Below are 20,190 nucleotides of genomic sequence, written 5' to 3' on the forward strand. Positions count from 1 at the left end.
ATCCCAGCATCAGCCTGATTTAAACTAGGAAGCGCTAAGGTTATATGTTTGTATGCTGAGATGTACGGATTTCGGCTAGACGCGCACGAAGCGGAAACATTGCTACTTGGCAGCCGTTCGGTACTATTATTTTGCTCTATCATATTCTTCAACAAAATTGAGCTCCAACTAAATTGTAGTTGCACAAAATAATGTCAGATGCTGAAGAACCAAATATGGACTCACTGTTCAAGCGTTCGCTTAAAATTGCATCAGTTGTCGCCGCTTATTGGTACGTTGTCATGAATAAATAGATTAATACCATTTTATAACATGCATAAAACTGCCATGACTCAAACGGTCATTGTAGCGATATTAAAAAAATGCAAGAAATGTTTGCATAACTGAAATGTGTTAGTTTTCGTACTTGATTAGGAGTTGCAAATTAAATTTTGTTGGTGTATATTTAACTACACAAACAGTAAGAGGACAGAAATGAGACTCTCGTATTGTTGTTATTGTTTCTAAAACTGTCAGACAGTTAGTTATGCTTTTTAGGGTTTTAAAAAATGCAGATCTGCAAACAAAAAAAGTCGCATACCTACGGCTCTATTGTTAGATTTTGTATTGAAAAACTAGAGAAAGTTCAAAATCAGGTTTTGTGTTTTATATTTAGATTGAAGGGTCGTGTTAGCTTTACGAAAGTGACAGAAGACGCGAGCTTTCAATCACTATCAGAAAAGATAAAATTGCCAGACGCAAAGTACATGTCAAGTGTTGTGCTGAACAACTTGAACCATCATTTGTTACATATATTAATAAAACTCCTAACACGAAACAGGCAAAATGCACATATACATGTACTCCTTTTATTAAAACTTGTCAATTCTACCAATCCTTCTGGCCTAGAACAATAAAAGATCTGAGATCTTAAAGATATGCTTACTTTAAAAGATCAAAACAATTTAAAATTACAAAATAAATCAAACAAAATTTTCAAGTTAGAATTGTGTTCCCACACTTTTTCAAGGCACATTGAGCGGTCTTAGTGCGAAAATCAGATCTTTAACTGGAGTTTGTAGAATTTCAAATGATGCACATATGCTTTGTTTTGAAGGGCAGGTATATTATAGAGTTTATCAACTTATGGATTAGTAAAATACAGTTTTTTCATGTCTTAACCATAAAAATTATGTTTGGTTTTGACATATGCAGGTTTCATTTTTGTAACACGGGCTCCCTGCTGAACAACGTGTTATCGCATGTTCATAGTCTGTATTATTGAAGCTGTTGTGAAGATTGTGAACGACTTCATGATTTTGATTGCATATATATTTCACAGCTCTACTCAATTTTCTAGTTATGCTCTGTTTTGTTTCAGGGTTGTTTCTATCTCTCTAGTTTTTTTGAACAAACATCTTCTGAGTGGTGACGATGTTAAGGTATGTGAAATTACCCTATAGTTTGTAAATTGTTTCTGTTAGAACAAGCTTTGCTTTCAAATGTAGGCACAGCATTCTTGACATTAGTCTATTACAGTGATTCATTGAATAATCAACAATATATTAGAGCACTACATAAATTATTTTGCTAGAATCTTTTGGTTCTGCTAACATGTAAAATAGCGAAACAATATCTTTAGTTGCAGCATTTAGGGTTAAAATATGTCGCATTTATGTGGATATCAATTACGAACTACCCATTGTCACAAAACATGTGTAAGATAATGGTCTGAAGTGAATTATGCATGGACTGACCATTGCACATGTTATCTCGCACCGATTCAAAATTCTGCAGGTTTTGGTTTTTGTCACTTTAGTAATTTTGTGTAAGCTTGGTGGAGCTGAACCCGTATTCAAAGGAGTATGTACATTAAACCATAACTGCCGCGTACAGCTTTTATCCTATTTTTTCTTTGTAAATCACGCTGATTCTAATTTTGTACTCAAAATGACGATTGGTTCACTAACTTTTAAAGTCATGAAGGCTTTTTACAGCGTTTCAATATCGGTCTTGAAAACAACGCAATCGACACAACAAGCTCCGCCCATAAATATGTGGCGTATGCTAGCTTTTTAGGAATGGAAGTTGGAGATGTTTAGTCCGATTGAGAATGATAGAGATGGGTGTCTTAAAACCCATTATTCTTTAAGTTCAGCCTGTAAAATAATCTCAGTCTTTTATGAAAGGTAGATAAACTATTGGTTACTTGTTACAGGATATTTAGTAGGCTGAACGCCAAGAAAAATGAGCTCAAAAAGCACGATTTTATCACAAGCTAGTGTTGTTATCGAGTTAGCGAGATTCCAATCTACAGCGGTTTCGTGATGGTGGTGATTAATTGTTCGTTTTTGAGCTTTTAAGAGCTCGTAATCACATTTCCACATATTTTGCACCTACACCGCAGCGGAGTAAGACATGGTAAACCTCTTGATACCAAATAACTGTAATGTGAAATTTGTTGCAAGTAAATCTTCAAGGGTTATCTAATTGTTTACGAAGTTTTGGTCACTGTTTTATCATTGCAAAAGTTTTCTTCTACTGATGTGTAGATGTCTGTGAGTTACTGTTGATTCTGGTTAGACTACATGTTTTTGATTTAAACTTATTCGTTGCAACATATGTACACCGATAAACTTGTCATATTTTTTTTATTGTTGAATTAATTTTTTTTGTATTTTGTGGGATTCAAATTCTGTTGCTACGCATTACATGTCAAATGTTTGTCTGCTTTTGCAATCACTATTTTTTGCTGTTATCTCAGCATAGTAATAGTATTTTATCAACCACACTTATCAAGAGCATTTATATTCTCTTTTCTAGCTCGACGCCCCATTGTTCATCACTTGGTTCCAGTGTATCGTTACAATTTTGCTTTGTTGGATATTCAGTGTCATGTCACGGTTTTGGCCCAATGCATTTTCCTTCCCAGAATTCAAGATTGATGTAAAAGTGAGTCGAGAGGTGAGTTTCCTTTTGTTTCTGTGCCATAAAGAGATTAAAAGTTACATCAACAAAGGTTACCATAGTTTGGGGAGCTACAATTTTTCCTATGTTTGCATTAATTGCTTTATTTTAATGTTATTTTTAAAAAGCTCCAGCAATTATAGTCATTGCAATGGTAATTTGACTTGTTGGTTACCTCATGACCCATGTCAGCTACCTCATGACACATGTCAGCTACCTCAAGACACATGTCAGCTACCTCATGAGACATGTCAGCTACTTCATGACACATGTCAGCTACCTCATGACACATGTCAGCCGTCTCATGACACATGTCAGCCATCTCATGACACATCCCAGTCGTCTCATCGCATGAATGCTATTAAAGAATTCTGCTACGTGTTATGAAACTTAATCTTGTTTGTTGGATGCTGCTTGAATGCTTCTGTTTTTCTATTGCCTCTCAGTTCTTTATGGCTGAATGTACATATACGTATGCGTCGACTTGACAACTCATGTGCCACTGTGCTATCTATAAGCATACACAGGCTGTTATATGTACATATAATTACAAATTTTGTTTTGAAGAAATTAAGATAAAAAACAAGAACTCTAACTACGCGAATGGAGTTAAAACTACAGTAAATTTTCTTGCGCCAGCTACCGCGAGAAATTTTAGTCAATAATCGCATATATATAGGACTCCACTACATATACTTATGTATATATACATGTATATATATATACATGTATATATATGTACATGTATATATATGTGCATGTATATATATATATACACTATATACTATATATACACTATATATGTACTAGCTGAATGACCTCCGTTGTGCGGGTAATAAAAAGCAGCATATAAACATTACGTTTGTTACTATATTACCTTTACACTACATTACCTGCACTTGTTTATAAGCTGTTATATTACCCATGCTACGTCGATCATTCATCTCATGAGTCTGTGAGCTGTGAGGCCAGCTAGCAATCATTACGCATGACAAAACATCGTTATGCATATAATGTAATGAATATTTTCACTGTTATTAATGGCTTCGCTCAGTTGAACACATAGTCTAATGGATAAACTCGATACTTCCATAATTGGAGGCTCTGAGATCAAATCCTCTGTGAAGTGGATTTTTCACTACTAAAACTTCTTCGCTATAACTGGACAACTGAACAGACCCTGGAGATTTACATACATAGATATATACATAAACATACTCTATTTCTAAACCTGCTAAATGCGAAAAATCTGGTCTTTAAGAATAAATTTTTTGTAATGCGACTGATTGCATTATAAAGCTATTGTAATACTTATGAGATGAGAACATCAACTGCTACTTACAAAATATGAAAATCGGCTGTATTTTTGGGATATGAATGCAAATATTTTCATTTCTTCTTTTATCTAAGTACATGTATATATGAAAGGCAAATATTTCGCTTTTCTTCTCTGATTTAAGTACCGTATATCTCCGTATATAAGCCAGTTCTAGAAAGCAAACAAGTTACCAAACTAAATCCTTTTGCTTTTACGCGTGTAACTCTGACTGAAAGCAAACGAAATGACATTATGCTTTACTTAATTTGTCTCTACATACTCTCATACTACCGTTGTTAGCAAGCGGACCATCTACCCAGTTAGACAAGTTACCATTATTACTATAGGTTACGGTATTATCATTATTGTAATAATAAATACTCATTGTCACTATCATAGCCCAACACTCATCCGAGTTCGTTGATCTACAGTTTATCAAACCTACATAGCTGCAATGCGTCAGATCATCGTGAAAAAAGCCACAAAAAGGGTTGCAAAGTGAAACTAATGTCAGCGCGAAATGGAAATGTTTAAGTTTTTCTGCAAAGTTAAAGTTAAAGAATATTGTGGCAAACATTTGTTGTATTTTTTGTATTTGCCCTCAATCACTGTACATTAAATATTTCAAAATGGATCCACGGGATCAAAATGGATCCAGAAACGCAATTTCTACAAGAAAGTCAGATTAACCCAGTTGATGCATTAAATCATTCACAGAACTGGTCTATATGTATTTACAGCTCTGTAGATGGTGCAGTGCTAATCGCTATCAATTAATGCCTTATATGATTTAACACTGCATTTCTACAGGTTTTACCGCTCTCCTTCATGTTTGTTATGATGATATCCTTCAACAACCTCTGTCTGAAATATGTAGATGTTTCTTTCTACTACATCGGCCGATCCCTGACGACAGTCTTCAATGTGGTTAGTAGAACTATCTCATTTTGTCTCGTCCATTTGACTACGCTCTTGTCATATATGTCTACTGATATATATCTATCTCTACTTTATATGTCTACCAATTACCTATATACATGTATATATACAGTCAAACATGGATAACTCGAACTTCTAGGGACCGAGCAAAAGTGTTCGAATTATCAGAGCATTCAAGTTATCAGAGCACTGTCACAAGTCCATATATTTACTTATTTATTAGTAGATACATGTACATATACAAACTATAATATAAATCCAAAGCACAAATAGCTTGTTTCAAATTAAATGCTTCTAATGTAAAGTTTAAAACGTTTTCATGAAAAAGTATAGAGATTTTTCTATCACTTGAGATTGGTTTGTTGTTTGAGGTGATGTTATTGCCAGGACGTTTTTCAGATTGACATTGGCAAAACTTGATCGTTGTTGAAATGCTCAAAAGAAAAGACATTTTTTTCTTTTGGGGTTTTACCCACGATCAATTTTGCTGTTTTTTCTTGAAGTTTATGCAGATTACCTTACTTTACCTGGGATTCGTTAAGAGCAACACTCCGAGGCAGTTCAATTAGAAGTTTTACGAGGTTTTACGGTACATTCTATATCACTCACGCTTTTTTAATAGATACTTATTGAATGTACACACGTATTCTGTGTTTAGGTCAAACGATGAATAGTTTTTTGTAGCTCAGACAACGTATACGTTTGATTACAACATTTTTTAAGACGTTTTAAACATTCAACATTCCGACGTTGATTCAACACGGAATCAACGTCGGAAAACTATTCATCACGGGCTAGCCGAGTCACGCACTCAAGGATTTTCGCCACGCACATACAAAACAACATGCGATTTTTGTTTTGTATGTGCGTGGCGAAAATTCTTGCGCGCGTGACCCGGCTAGCCCGTGCTATTCATCGTATCGCAGTATAAATCAAATTTCACCAAACTTTTAGAAAAGTCGTTGACAAAAATATTTTGCCGATGGTGGTAATAACGACGCTTATGAATTACGAAAAGATGAAGTTTACCTCTATGGCTTTGAATAAAGTGATTTTCTAAAGCGAAAACAACCGTTTCGGTAGCTGTTGGGCAAAAAAACAGTTCGAATTAACAGTGTTGAGTTCGAGTTATCTATAGCAATTTATCATTACGTGGGAACGGACCAAAGGAAATGTTCGAATTAACTATGTGTTCGAGCTATCCGTGGACGAGTTATCCATGTTTGACTGTATATATATATATATATATACTAGCTGTACTACCCGGCATTGCCCGGGTAATAAAGAAGTCTTTGAACAGAAAATTTATTTGTATTTAATATATAAAAACATTTGCCATGTTAACTTTCAAACTACATATCATGAGAAAAGTTTTTTGTGTAATTGAAATAAATTAAGAGAAAAAATAAAAACAACTGTAAAGGTTTTCAAACCTTGTCAAATAACTGTAACTTTCAAACTTCATATCATGAAGAAAATCTTTTTGTGCAGGTCAAATAAATTAAAAAAATAAAATGACTGCAAAAGGTTTTAAGTGTAAATTTGAAATAATTAGCAAGTATATAATAGCTAAATTAAGTCTGTTCTGCTACAATTACAATAAGAGATGATTCGGTAATGATACAATTAATATAAACTGAGAAAACAAAATAAAGGTCTGAATATGTTGAATTAATAATAACAATTCTTGCATAGAAGTGTATGTGTGTGTATAAAAAAGATTACTGTTCACCAGAAGCTGTCTATCAAAACTTTGAATGAGATAATACTGGTATCTCTCGACACTGGTACAAATGTAAAAATGAGATATCGTACTGTCTTTATCTAACTGAATGAAGAGATAATGTCGAGGTTCTTTCCATAAAGGCAATATAATTGTCCGCTTGAGAAGAATTGGCCTTGATCCCAGATATAGTAATTGAACTTTACGAAAAAAAATTTTTTAACAGGGGCATCGTAACGAGTGGCTGCATTGGTAAACTAATCAGCGTGCTCTATAGCCAGAATGACACACATATCCACATACTTTGAGAAATATATATATATGTGTACGGTATATATATATATATATACATATATATATACATATAATATGTATATGCATATGTATGTATACATATGTGTATACATATATATGTATATATAATATATATATTGTATATACATATATATTTATGTATGCCTGTTGATATGTTTGTCTACTGTTGTTAGGGCTACAACAGAGAAGACTATTTTGTCAGCGATTTATCTTTATATTCTATTGCTCAAAGGAATAGAGTAGGATGGTCTTGTTACTGCTAGCAAAGCACGATCTATGCGCACATGCGAGTCAGGGTTGGAAAAAACCATGGTTTTTATGAAAAAATCGAATTACTTAGGTTTTTATGGTTTAAACCGGTGTTTATGGTTTATACGATTAGTATTAAACATACATATGTGGAATCATCTGTTAAAGATGGTACTGGGGGAGTTATGAGAAAAAAAGAGAGAAAACATGGAAATTTCAGAATGAACATGTGACTGAATATTTACTTAGGTATTGGTCATACGATAAATAAATACAAGTTTCCCAGCTTTCCCTGTGCCCTATCTATTTCTGACTTTTGAATAGACAAACCCAAATGTAGAGAATATCCGCTCAATGCTAGTACTAGAGTTGATTTTTCGAAACACAAAAACCTTGATAAACTAAATTCTAACAATCCAACTACTTTGGCTTGTGCCCACTAAAAGAAATATTCGTTTGCGAACCTAAGGCTTTTGCCCAAAAGCCTTCTCTTTATAAGCAATCCTCTCTCACTGGTCAGACTTGAGAAAGTTTTCATTCATTATTAAAAACGATGATTTCACATGGTTTTCATATGTCACCAGTTAAGAGTTCATCGTATCATTTGATAAAAGCAATTGAAAATGAAATTTATTAATTCATTCATTAGGATTTTATGTACAGTGCAACCTCGGTTTTTGAACGACTCGCAGTTCGAACAAATCGGAGTTCGTACAAAAAATTTAAGAAATTCTTGCTTCGTAGTTTGAACAAAAATCGGAGTTCAAACGCCGGTACGACGCGTGAGTGCGTACGTGAGGGTGGGATGCTGAGCGGCGTACGGGTGTAGATGGCTCTCTCCGTGACCAACTGTTGTCGCATTGCCGAGATTAAACAAATGTGTAGCAAATGGGCTGAGTTACAGAATTTCGTCAAGCTCCACCACCCCGATAAAGCTGCAGCCACCAGAGTCATCAATGACTTTAACGACAATATCATGAACCACTTCCGAAAAGTGCTAAAAAGAAGGCAGAAGCAAGTGTCATTGGATAGATATTTTAAGAGAAAAGAACATCCTGTAACCGAGTAAAAAATCCTATTCATAATTCTTTTCTTTATCCTTTTTTTTATTTTTACACGTTCATGTTAGCGTAATCTTTCGTATGGAAGATTACGACAATGCGAACGTACGATTAGCCTGGGTTACATTTATGTTTATGTTATTTGTGTCTTTGCCATTTTGCTTAACATTTTCTGAGATATACATTGCTTTTTATGTGTTGGTCAGCATTTTAATGTGCAATTTCATGCATAAAATAATGTATAAATACTAAAAATGTAAACATTCAGGGTGTTGGAACGGATTAAAACTTATATATATTAATTCTAATGGGAAAACCTGTTTCGGAACTCAAACAACTCGGTTTTCGACCAACCTTCTGGAACGGATTGTGTTCAAGAACCGAGGTTGCACTGTAGTTGCAACTTGAGCTCTACCACCACCTTATTACTATGTGTTAAATGAACTTCCACCGCTGGTAATTACATAAAATTGTATTTCTATCACACAGGAACCACTAGGAGCTGAAAATAATGTTTTGCACAAAAAATAATGAAAAAAACCCAATAAAAACCGGTTTTTTTTCGGCTAGTTTAAATCGGGTTTAAACTGCTCAGTTTAAACCCGATTTAAACTGAGCGGCTGCTCAAATCAACGGCTGTTACCATGATGGCATTGCAGTGCCATCATGGAAATGTGTTGCATTGGTATAGCTTTATGGAAACTTGGTAATTTTCACGATGTTAGTAAAAGATCTTGGCAGGTGCCATATATGCATGTGACTAGTCAGCGTAGAGAAGTTACACATGTAAGTAGCTCTGCATTGTATGGTGAGTCCGTGTTTTAGATGACACACAGTTCCTGTATGTTTATAGATCTGCACATACGTGATACTCGGGCAGACAACTAGTATCAAAGCTCTTCTCTGTTGCGGTGTGATCATCGGAGGATTCTTTCTTGGTGTTGATCAGGAGAAAGGAGCAGGTATGTTTAGCTTCCGAGCATTGTTCCTATGTAACACAGACCTTCTCTTTTAATGTATAACAAATACACACCATTTCACCATCCGACATAGACCCACGACGACATAGACCATAGTCGATTACACCCCTTAGCTATGCAACACCGATAAGTGTCTGCTCCTTTGTCATGAAAAGTTCTCATGTTTGATCATACTGCTGAGATAAACCCTTTTTTTCATGCAGCACAGCTAAGCAGATATGTAAAGTATGTTTATTTAGCTTGCATAGTGTGTACACACGGTTTTATGTGGAGATTCAGCATTATATGACATATAATTATGTCACAAATATTATTTACTGTTTTCTTACCATATTGTTTACCTATAATGCAAGGAGGTAGTTTATGTGGGTGTCATTGAATGTTGCTGCCTTAACCCTTTCACTACCATCCATGTACAAATTTAGCTTTCAGCCTACTGCCAGCCATTTTACTGAAAATGCCGATTTTACTTCATGATATGTATACAATTTTTTTCAACTTCAAACTCTATCTCGAACATTTTTGTTATATATTCCCACGACTAAACGAGCCGAGCGAAGTGTGGGAGTTTTTATGATAAATGCATGTGCACACAACTTACGAAAATTATTCATCAACAATGAGACGAACCCTTGTCTAGAAATTTCATCAACAAATTTAAGCATCGTTTTGTAAAGTCGTTAAAGTATAATAACGATACAAAACACATTTAAACCTATTTAAATATGTTACTAAGTCTTTGTAAACCGTCGGTATTATCTTAAAACTTACCCATCTGATCGGATTATACACAAATAGACAGATTAATTTGGACGAAAATTGCTACAAAACGCTTGAAAAGCTCGGTTTAATAAAAGTTAAGACCGAAAATTGAAACGCCAATAAAGCCGTGCGACAGATAGTAGAACTATTTAGCAGTGCGCATTTCATGAGAAAACCGTGCTCATTTCATCAGTCTATGGCATTTTTTACTTATAATCGAATTTATTCGAAGGTTTCTGTAATAAACGTAGACCGTTTGAGGCGTAGACCGATTTACAGGTACGAAATTGTGGTACACAGTTTATCAGCCTGTGTTTTTTGTCCAATCACCGAAGGTTTCATTATTTAAAACGTTAGCCGAAATTCTTTGCAACTTATGTACAAGCTAGGGCCGAACTACAACGCCCCTTTATGACGAGAACGTTTTTTTATTTTGCTACAGTTTTAGACGCGTGAATGCTCATACTCCCTTTCTGTTAAAGATCGCTTATCAAAACCATTCTACATTCAACGCAACCTACTTTCAAACTGTGTATAGTACACAGTAGCTTGCCATTTTACTTCTAATTTTGCATTTCAGAGTTATAATAAACATATTTCTTTATTGTTGTTGAATTACATACATTACAGTAAATTAGGCCTACAGCTTCATAACACTTTTATAACAGCTTTTATTTTTCTTCAGTTTGCAGAAATCTTCGAGACGCGTGAACGCTCATAGGTTTTCTATTATTGCTGTATTACTATATTAACAATATTGGTTATTCTAATAATATCAGTGCATTTTACTTCTAATATTGGCCAACATTGCATTTCTCCTATTGCAAGGGAGAGATATAAACGTATATTTTCCTTTCATTATTGCTGTTTGTCATGACCAAAGACTTTTTAAATAAATTTTCTAAAAATCTATATAAATACCGCAATTTCTCGATATTGCTACCTATGACGTTTTGAAATGTAAACAAAATTGTGCATTGGTTTTCTACTATTACTATATTAATAAAATAAGATTATTCTAAGAATATCAGTGCATTTTACTTCTAATATTGGCCAATATTGCATTTCTCCTATTGCAGGGGGAAAATATAAACATCTTTTCCATTCATTATTGCTGTTTGTTGTATATAATAACACCCACACCCAGTACATTACAGCTACCATTGCAGTTATCCTATTGCACTGCAGGGCCATTTGACTGCTAATATTGCATTTCTCAACCATCAGTACCCTTTCTTTTTTTGCCAATATCTCTGGCCATCTCTTTGGTCGTGGGCTGTACGACAGTGAAATTTCTAGTTTATTTTGCCAACATGTTAACAAACAGTGCTTATTCAAAAGATTCAATGTATCTATGCTTTGAGCATTGCTAAAACTATGTGAAGCTACGATCGCTAAGAAGCTAAAACGATCCTCTACAATGTTCTTTACTCTTACTAAGCTTACTTTCACCACCATCACAGTCAATGCTGCCACTTTCAGTATCTGTGTAATCACTAAAATCTGAATCGGCTATAATGTCATCAACATGAGTAATTCTTTGTTTTCTAACTCAGGAGGTACTGGCGAAAGCCATAATAATACTCAATAGTTCGAATGTCAGAAAAAAATGTGCGTTTTTGATTTGGAAATTCCCAAACAAAGATTTAAAATTGCTTCACGAATTGAGGCTAATTTTATAGAGAAATATTCGGACAACACTGTCAATACCATAAAATTACTAAAGATCGTTGGTTATGTTGTCAACGAATACTAAAATTAAGTTACTACGCAATTGTTGTGAAATTCGCAAAAATGCGCATAGGCAGTCGACCATAGATTTTGCATAAATGCGCTTATGGCAATGAAAGGGTTGAGGTGAGCACGTTTACTGTTTATACTGTCATTGATTTATGCCTACTTTCATTTTCGGTTTTTGCAGGTTCTCTGTCAATTGTTGGAGTATTTTTCGGAGTATCAGCTAGCTTGTGTGTGGCACTGAATGCTATTTTAACCAAAAGGACACTCCCAGCGGTTGACAACAATGTCTGGAGACTCACCCTGTACAACAATATCAATGGAGCTATTATATTTTTACCGCTTATTGTCATATTCGGTGAAATTCCTACAATTTACAAGTACCAGAATATCGCTAGCCCTTCTTTCTGGGGCTTCATGGCTGCCGCAGGAATCGCTGGCTTTGCTATTGGATATGTGACGGGGCTACAGATACAGGTTACCTCCCCCCTTACCCACAACGTGTCTGGCACAGCTAAGGCTTGTGCCCAGACCGTTATGGGCTCTGTGTGGTTCAAGGAGGAGAGAAGTGGCATGTGGTGGTTTAGCAATGGCGTAGTACTCTTTGGCTCCTTTATGTATACAATTGTGAAAAGGTCTGAACTGGCTAAATCCAAATCGGACGACAAGAAAGTACCTGATATTGAGCCAGCAAAGAGTGGTGATGACACAAAATCTTTGCTGCCAAAATAACCTTAGTTTGATCTCATTTCTTTTCTTTACATTCCTTCTACCCACTCATTTTCTTATAGCTATCCTCGAAATAATTTTTCTGTTAACTGCTGTGAACAATCATTTGAAGCTTTCAGCTGGTTTTGCATGATCGGAATTCAATGCATCGATTAGCAGACATTTACTCATAATTAAAACTTTGAGTAGGCATCGCAAGCAGTTTTATTGAATAATTTATATTGACTTAGCTATATTAATTTGCCAATATTGCATGAAACCATCTTCATTCGAAGAAGCGCAAGTAAGTTCTCATATGTGGGACCAGTGATGTCAATGTCAAAGGTTTTACATAGATGGCTATAACAATCATTTCTGTTTACTCTTGCATAATGAACAGTCTAGTGTAAACACTGTTATTTGCTGGCATGATCAATTTGCATGACCTGTAGTATTAGAACAGTATTACACGCTGATTAAATATGCATCTATGTACTAGGCAATGTTTCTCATGAATTTATGCCACCAATTGATCCAATGTGTATGCCTTGCACCGTTGTACCATTCCAGGCTGTAAGCAGTTTGCCAGATCTGTATTTAGTATATTTGATTTTTTGTGTACCGGTAACTTTGCTCTGACTATTTTGGTTTTTGTTTGTTTGCTATCTATTGTTTGTTTTTTTCTACTTGTCTTTCCACTTTTCACTTGTCATCAGAAAAGCGAAAATCCTGCCTATATTTTCTAACATGCATCCTAGATTTTAGCAGTTTCATACTAAAACTAAATCTCATTTTGTGGTGAATGTATCCAATCAAGAATTCTAACCCTTTGCTCATAATTTATGTTACCACAATAAATTTAAAGTTTCAGGAAGATAACCATGTTTAGATGGATTCACAGCAGTTATTGTTGTGCCTGAGCAGTTCGCTCTCTCACATATAACATAAAAGTTGCAAATATTTCACAAAATTAAAAAACACTATATTTTGATTTGGTAAGTAAATATGGATTTTAACAAAAGTCTATAAAAATGTAGTCCTAACTAATGACTTCCATCAAAATTGAGTGAAGATGCACGATATGATTGCGTGTGTAGATCAAGAATATTTAGAGGAAAAATTTGATGAAAACTTAATATGACAACTATAAAAATATGCACGAAATAAGTTAATGTGTATAATTGCAAGCAATAGAACACAATCACCACAGCTACAGTTTGATGAGCATTATGGAATGCTGATTGCAATGTAAAACGACAAGGCTGGCTGGTAATTATACCAATGTGTTTATGACACTAAAGGGCAGTTTATATAAAATCTACAAGTGAATATCAGTTATCTAACAAGGATTCTCTTCATTGACCAGAATGGTGTACTTATCTTGCTTGCGGACGACGCGGCAGGTGAATGATCACTAGCTGTGTCCTCTGATACTAAACCATTCTTCACGTAATTGTCCAAAAGTCTTTTGCCAACCCTTTTAACCGCTGGGTTCCCAGAGCCAAAAGAAATATTTTTCAGGGTGGGTTTATCGGCATATACGCTTGTTTGCGTATGACAAGAATATTTAGCCAGAGCATTTAACAATAATAGTGAAAATTGAGTTAACAAATTTAAATCCAAAATATTTTGTAAATGGTTGCGTACAATTTCTAATGCTAAAACAATAATTATCAAAGTTTCAACTTTCTAACGCTACGAAATGCTGCAATGTAAAATGACAATGGTTGCAGGTAGTTATACCAATGCGTTTGTGTCTTCAGACGAGCAGTTCATTTGAAATCTACAAGTATCAGTTACTTAATAAAAAGGCTCTCCATTGACCAGAACCGCTGTGGGTGTTTATTGCTTGTGGATGACGCGGCAGATGAATGATCACTAGCTGTGTCGTCAGATTTTAAATCATTCTTCATGTAATTGTCCAAAAGTCTTCTGCCAACTATTGTAACTGATGGGTTTCCAGGGTCAATCGTGATAGTTTTCACGGTAGGCTTATCCACGCCCCACTGTTTGACCCAATCACGAATGTTTTCATCAGTAAGGTAGTTGTATTTAAGAGATAGGTGTTTTATGAACACGTCGGAAGAAAACCCAAATGGGCAACTTGTTTCTTCAGAAATATCATAAACATTGGAAAATCCAAGGGAGTCGATTGGTCTCTTTGATGCTGAGACTGCGTCGCATAATGTTTGGAGAAAGTCTACTGTTATCTGCAGACAAGAGTAACAGATGTTGTATATTTTTAACAGCAGCATGTACATAATATATGTACATATAATAACAATATTATACATTTCATACAGTATATATAATACTAAGCTACATAATATAGAGTTTATTGTTGAACTTGTATATTCCAAAGGAGCATCTAGTTAAAGAAAGGTTTACACTTGACATAAAAATTGCAAAGACTTGTGTGAAACAAACCTATTTAACAAATGTTTGAAAAGCTAGCAATCATGCCTTTAAGTCGATGTAAAACTATTTTACAAAACCTAATGAAAAAGCTGATGACAGAATTAAGAAATGATAAATCTTAACAACTCAAGTGTTAACATTCGACTAAACATGTTTCCGTAATGCTTTGTTTTATATGGTGAGAAATTCCAACCTAATTAAAAAAACTTGTAACATTCATTCATAAAGCATTTTTAATAAAGAAAAAGTTTGTTAATAGAATTTAGGTAAATGATGTCTACCAGATACGACAAATAATAAAACAGCAAATAAAGAGCAGTTAAAACGAGGTTAGACATCAATTTAAAAAGAATTTAGATTGTAGATAGTTAGCTAAAGAAAGACACCAGTGCTGAACAGTAGTCAATAAGTGTGAGATGGTTTACAAATCAAAGATATATATATATATATATATATTCATTACATCAATTATTTCGTCAATTCATTACCAAATTCATTTGCCAAAAAAGCGCATAGAGGCCTATATGAACGCGCTTTTTTGACAAAGGAGTTTGGTAATTTAATGTACAGTATAATCTAATTTGAATTAATTTGTTAGTTTTATTACAAAACATATTATTCCTTTAAAAACTCAAACCAGAAACTGGTTGCAGATACAAAATCTATCAGAATTCGATCTTTATGTCAATTTAGGTAAAACTTGCAAATGGGAGTTATTTTTGATTGTTAATGTTGTGGTCTCTCCATTATACATGTAGGTCATATAAAATGATCTGTTTGTTTGGAAACTAGCAGTTTTGTCTCCAGTTTTGACCACAGGACTCTGTATGCTATAAGGCCATGGATGACACAAATAAAAATACTCACATGACTCACAGATAGTTCCTTTAGCTGACTTCCTTCCTTTTGGATAAGATTAGCTAGAGTGCTCACTGCATCCCTTGACAGTGTAGTGTCCTCTGTAACATATTGTTACTTGTTATAAAGGGGTTAAACTAATTCAACATTTAACAGTGTAGTGTCCTCTGTAACATATTGTTACTTGTTATAAAGGGGTTAAACTAATTCATCATTTAACAGTGTAGTGTCCTCTGTAACATATTGTTACTTGTTATAAAGGGGTTAAACTAATTCATCATTTAACAGTGTAGTGTCCTCTGTAACATATTGTTACTTGTTATAAAGGGGTTAAACTAATTCATCATTTAACAGTGTAGTGTCCTCTGTAACATATTGTTACTTGTTATAAAGGGGTTAAACTAATTCATCATTTAACAGTGTAGTGTCCTCTGTAACATATTGTTACTTGTTATAAAGGGGTTAAACTAATTCATCATTTAACAGTGTAGTGTACTCTGTAACATATTGTTATTTGTCATAAAGGGGTTAAACTAATTCATCATTTAACAGTGTAGTGTCCTCTGTAACATATTGTTACTTGTTATAAAGGGGTTAAACTAATTCATCATTTAACAGTGTGGTGTCCTCTGTAACATATTGTTACTTGTTATAAAGGGGTTAAACTAATTCATCATTTAACAGTGCAGTGTCCTCTGTAACATATTGTTACTTGTTATAAAGGGGTTAAACTACTCCATCCCAACACTGTAACTGGTAGTAGTGTGTGTTCTGTCATTCACCAATCATTAAAAGCCACGGTGATGGCTGCACACCCACCTTCCATGCAGTTATCTATATAAAGTGAGGTTAATAATGGGTTATGAGTATCTAGAGCTTGAAGGATGGCACCAAGAGGCATTCCATTCATCACATTTTCTGACAACCTAATAAGAAAGAAATATTTTTGAGCACCCTGTAAGGCTTTGCAATGAAAGTACTATTGTACATGTACTTTTAATACACAATGAATATGACAGTGTGCTGTTGATAGCAAAAATGATTACCTGAGTGTCTGAAGCGATTTTTTAGCAGTAAGTAAGGGTGGCAGAAACTGCGCTCCATCAAACTCAAATTCGTTGATGGATAGATCAAGACTCTACCAAGCAGTAAAGAAATCCATATGATGTTGAACTGCCGATCTTACGCTATATCATATAATACACTAGATAAATGCCCGGTGGCGCACAGGCAGTAGAATAATTATCTAACAAATTTAATAATTTGCCTAGAAAGCAAAGTCTTTACTAAAGTCTTTACTAAAACGATATCTGTGTATGGGCCAGCTTAACAATAGTTACGCGTAACAGTCATCAGCGCTAGTTATTAACATTAACCTCAAGTTAATTGTTAATAACTAGCACAAAAATAACCTTGTCAATTGTTATGCCGTAACGGTCAACAGTGCTAGTTATTAACTCCAAACAAGCGCTTTAAGCAAGAGTATCTTAACCAATGTAATGACTATTTGCATACATTACACATAATGGTTAACAGTGCTAGTTAGTGCAAGTACTACACTTTATTGTTAAACAGATCTCTGATTTCAGTTTCAGGTTAGTAGCTGAAGCCATAAAAGTAAATTCAGATGCTATTTCAGTTACGCTCTCATAGTACAGTTTTTATCAGCCACTCAAACATCTAGGAGGTCGGTGTCAAGTCAAAAGGAAATACATCTCATCTGCAAACTTCTGTGAGAATAGCAAACACTGATTTTTCAGATGCTCTTTTCCAGTTTCACTTGCCAGCACCTATACTTGTATGAGGTCTGTGTAACTAAACACAGAACCTGTTTTCAACGTGTCAATACTGTCATCTACACATAGCAGGGGTATTATTGGACCTTGCAATAATCTAGGCAAAACAGCCAAGTTACACCATTCTTTTGGACCAAGGTAATATGAAGTCCCTTTTGGGGTAATCCTGGCCTTGGCTGAGTTTTCTGTCATATTTATCTTACTACCAGTATGTTATAACAAATGATCACTTATTTAATAAAATGATATTTAATTTTGCTAGAAAAAAGCAGTGAAGGATAAAATTACCTACTGTTTAATTGTGGTTCTCCCTTGCCTCACACGACTGCCAGCATCACAGTAAACCATTTTACTTTTTTTACGCGTGTAAATTGAATTGCTGATACTATGAAGTATTGGCCAATCCAAACATGAGTAAATAAAAAATATGGCCTCACCTAAACTGAGAGTTACATCAAATAATCACCAACCATTAGGGGACATTCTGATGCAATCAGGGCTTTTGAAATCTGTTCCATCTCAGACGCATTCACCTTGCAGTCAGACATGAAAAGTTCTGTTAAAACATGATTGTTCTGTAAGATATTGATGAAGTCTTCGATCTACAAACAAAGCATATGAAAAGCATAAGAGATGAGGACCAGCATGAGAAACCTACAAGATCTTGACATAAACAAAATCACAAACTGTATAACTTACATGTGTACTTACCGAACGTTTTAACATCCTGATAACTTGCATGTGTACTTACCGAAGATTTTAACATCCTGATAACTTACATGTGCACTTACCAAAGATTTTAACATCCTGATTACTTACATGTGTACTTGCCGAAAGTTTTAACATCCTGATAACTTACATGTGTACTTACCGAAAGTTTTAACGTCCTGATAACTTACATGTGTACTTACCTAAAGTTTTAACATCCTGATTACTTACATGTGTACTTACCTAAAGTTTTAACATCCTGATAACCTACACGTGTACTTACCGAAGGTTTTAACATCCTGATAACTTACATGTGTACTTACCTAAAGTTTTACATCCTGATAACTTACATATGTACTTACCGAAAGTTTTAACATCCTGATTACTTACATGTGTACTTACCGAAGATTTTAACATCCTGATAACTTACATGTGTACTTACCGAAGATTTTAACATCCTGATAACTTACATGTGTACTTGCCGAAAGTTTTAACATCCTGATAACTTACATGTGTACTTACCGAAAGTTTTAACGTCCTGATAACTTACATGTGTACTTACCTAAAGTTTTAACATCCTGATAACCTACATGTGTACTTACCGAAGATTTTAACATCCTGATTACTTACATGTGTACTTGCCGAAAGTTTTAACATCCTGATAACTTACATGTGTACTTACCGAAAGTTTTAACGTCCTGATAACTTACATGTGTACTTACCTAAAGTTTTAACATCCTGATTACTTACATGTGTACTTGCCGAAAGTTTTAACATCCTGATAACTTGCATGTGTACTTACCGAAGGTTTTAACATCCTGATAACTTACATGTGCACTTACCTAAAGTTTTACATCCTGATAACTTACATATGTACTTACCTAAAGTTTTAACATCCTGATAACTTACATGTGTACTTTCCGAAGATTTTAACATCCTGATAACTTACATGTGTACTTACCGAAAGTTTTAACGTCCTGATAACTTACATGTGTACTTACCTAAAGTTTTAACACCCCGATAACCTACATGTGTACTTACCGAAGGTTTTAACATCCTGATAACTTACATGTGTACTTACCTAAAGTTTCAACATCCTGATAACTTACATGTGTACTTACCGAAAGTTTTAACATCCTGATAACTTACATGTGTACTTACCTAAAGTTTTAACACCCCGATAACCTACATGTGTACTTACCGAAGGTTTTAACATCCTGATAACCTACATGTGTACTTACCGAAGGTTTTAACATCCTGATTACTTACATGTGTACTTACCTAAAGTTTTACCACCCCGATAACCTACATGTGTACTTACCGAAGGTTTTAACATCCTGATAACTTACATGTGTACTTACCGAAAGTTTCAACATCCTGATAACTTACATGTGTACTTACCGAAAGTTTTAACGTCCTGATAACTTACATGTGTACTTACCTAAAGTTTTAACACCCCGATAACCTACATGTGTACTTACCGAAGGTTTTAACATCCTGATAACTTACATGTGTACTTACCGAAAGTTTCAACATCCTGATAACTTACATGTGTACTTACCGAAAGTTTTAACATCCTGATAACTTACAAGTGTACTTACCGAAGGTTTTAACATCCTGATAACTTACATGTGTACTTACCAAAAGTTTCAACATCCTGATAACTTACATG

The 20,190-nt window shown here is 34.6% G+C and overlaps 1 protein-coding gene across 1 annotated transcript; it reads left to right on the forward strand.

The window, feature by feature from the left end:
* Positions 1-111: 111 nt before the first annotated feature.
* LOC137386987 (GDP-fucose transporter 1-like) lies at positions 112-13,603 on the forward strand. The gene is made up of 6 exons (XM_068073248.1): positions 112-271; positions 1,361-1,421; positions 2,803-2,943; positions 5,075-5,191; positions 9,405-9,513; positions 12,215-13,603. The coding sequence occupies exons 1-6, from the start codon at positions 192-194 to the stop codon at positions 12,760-12,762; spliced, it is 1,056 nt and encodes a 351-aa protein (XP_067929349.1). The 5' UTR covers positions 112-191; the 3' UTR covers positions 12,763-13,603.
* Positions 13,604-20,190: the final 6,587 nt, after the last annotated feature.

This window comes from Watersipora subatra, chromosome 2 (assembly GCF_963576615.1).
Source record: "Watersipora subatra chromosome 2, tzWatSuba1.1, whole genome shotgun sequence".
In the NCBI taxonomy this organism is placed as follows: Eukaryota; Metazoa; Bryozoa; class Gymnolaemata; order Cheilostomatida; family Watersiporidae; genus Watersipora; species Watersipora subatra.

Excerpts from the sequence above, each read along its gene's own strand:
- LOC137386987 (XM_068073248.1), top strand. The coding sequence starts at position 192 with ATGTCAGATGCTGAAGAACCAAATATGGACTCACTGTTCAAGCGTTCG. Across the intron at positions 1,422-2,802 it reads TGAGTGGTGACGATGTTAAG|CTCGACGCCCCATTGTTCAT; the intron begins GTATGTGAAATT and ends TCTCTTTTCTAG. Across the intron at positions 5,192-9,404 it reads TGACGACAGTCTTCAATGTG|ATCTGCACATACGTGATACT; the intron begins GTTAGTAGAACT and ends GTATGTTTATAG.